At 66.2% G+C, this 680-nt stretch overlaps 1 protein-coding gene across 1 annotated transcript in view; it reads left to right on the plus strand.

Annotated features, from left to right (window-relative positions):
* Positions 1-680, plus strand: part of ABCA7 (ATP-binding cassette, sub-family A (ABC1), member 7) — a gene marked incomplete at its 5' end in the record, with an annotated part of 6,042 nt that overhangs the window by 3,375 nt on the left and 1,987 nt on the right. The window contains 2 exons of the mRNA XM_009327002.1: positions 181-358; positions 454-570. Of these exons, the coding sequence (XP_009325277.1) occupies positions 181-358; positions 454-570 (295 nt within the window). The remainder of the gene's footprint in view (positions 1-180; positions 359-453; positions 571-680) is intronic.

Genomic DNA, 680 nt, shown 5'->3' on the forward strand with positions numbered 1-680 from the left:
GGGCGCCTCCGCGCCCAGCTGCCTGCCGGGACCGACCCCGCGCTCTACGGCATCACGGCCACCAACCACCCCCTCAACCTCACCAAGGAGCAGCTCTCGGAGGCCGCCCTGTGAGTGCCGGGGACAGGGGTCCTGCAGGGTCCACCCCTGTGCCCGGCTGAGCCCTTCCCTCCACGGCAGGATGGCCACCTCGGTGGACGTGCTGGTCTCCATCTGCGTGATCTTTGCCATGTCCTTCATCCCGGCCAGCTTCGTGCTCTTCCTCATCGAGGAGCGGGTCAGCAAGGCCAAACACTTGCAGTTCGTCAGCGGGATGAAGCCTGTCACCTACTGGCTGGGCAACTTCGCCTGGGACATGGTGCGGGACAGGGATGGGGACAGTGATGGGGTACAGCTCCCGGGGGGCCAGGTCCCATTTGTGACACTCCCCCCCCAACTTCTCTGTGTCTGCAGTGCAACTACCTGGTCCCTGCGCTGCTGGTCATCCTCATCTTCCTCTGCTTCCAGCAGAAGTCCTACGTGTCCTCTGCCAACCTGCCCTCCTTGGTCCTGCTGCTGCTGCTCTATGGGTGAAGGGACAGTGGAGCCCAGCCGGGGCTCAGCCCCTCTCTGGGGCTGGACCCCAGGGAAGGGGGGGGCGGACGGGGCTCTGAGCAGGGCTGGGGGCAGCCCTGGCTCAG

This window comes from Pygoscelis adeliae, unplaced genomic scaffold (assembly GCF_000699105.1).
Source record: "Pygoscelis adeliae isolate BGI_AS28 unplaced genomic scaffold, ASM69910v1 Scaffold1277, whole genome shotgun sequence".
NCBI lineage: Eukaryota > Metazoa > Chordata > Aves > Sphenisciformes > Spheniscidae > Pygoscelis > Pygoscelis adeliae.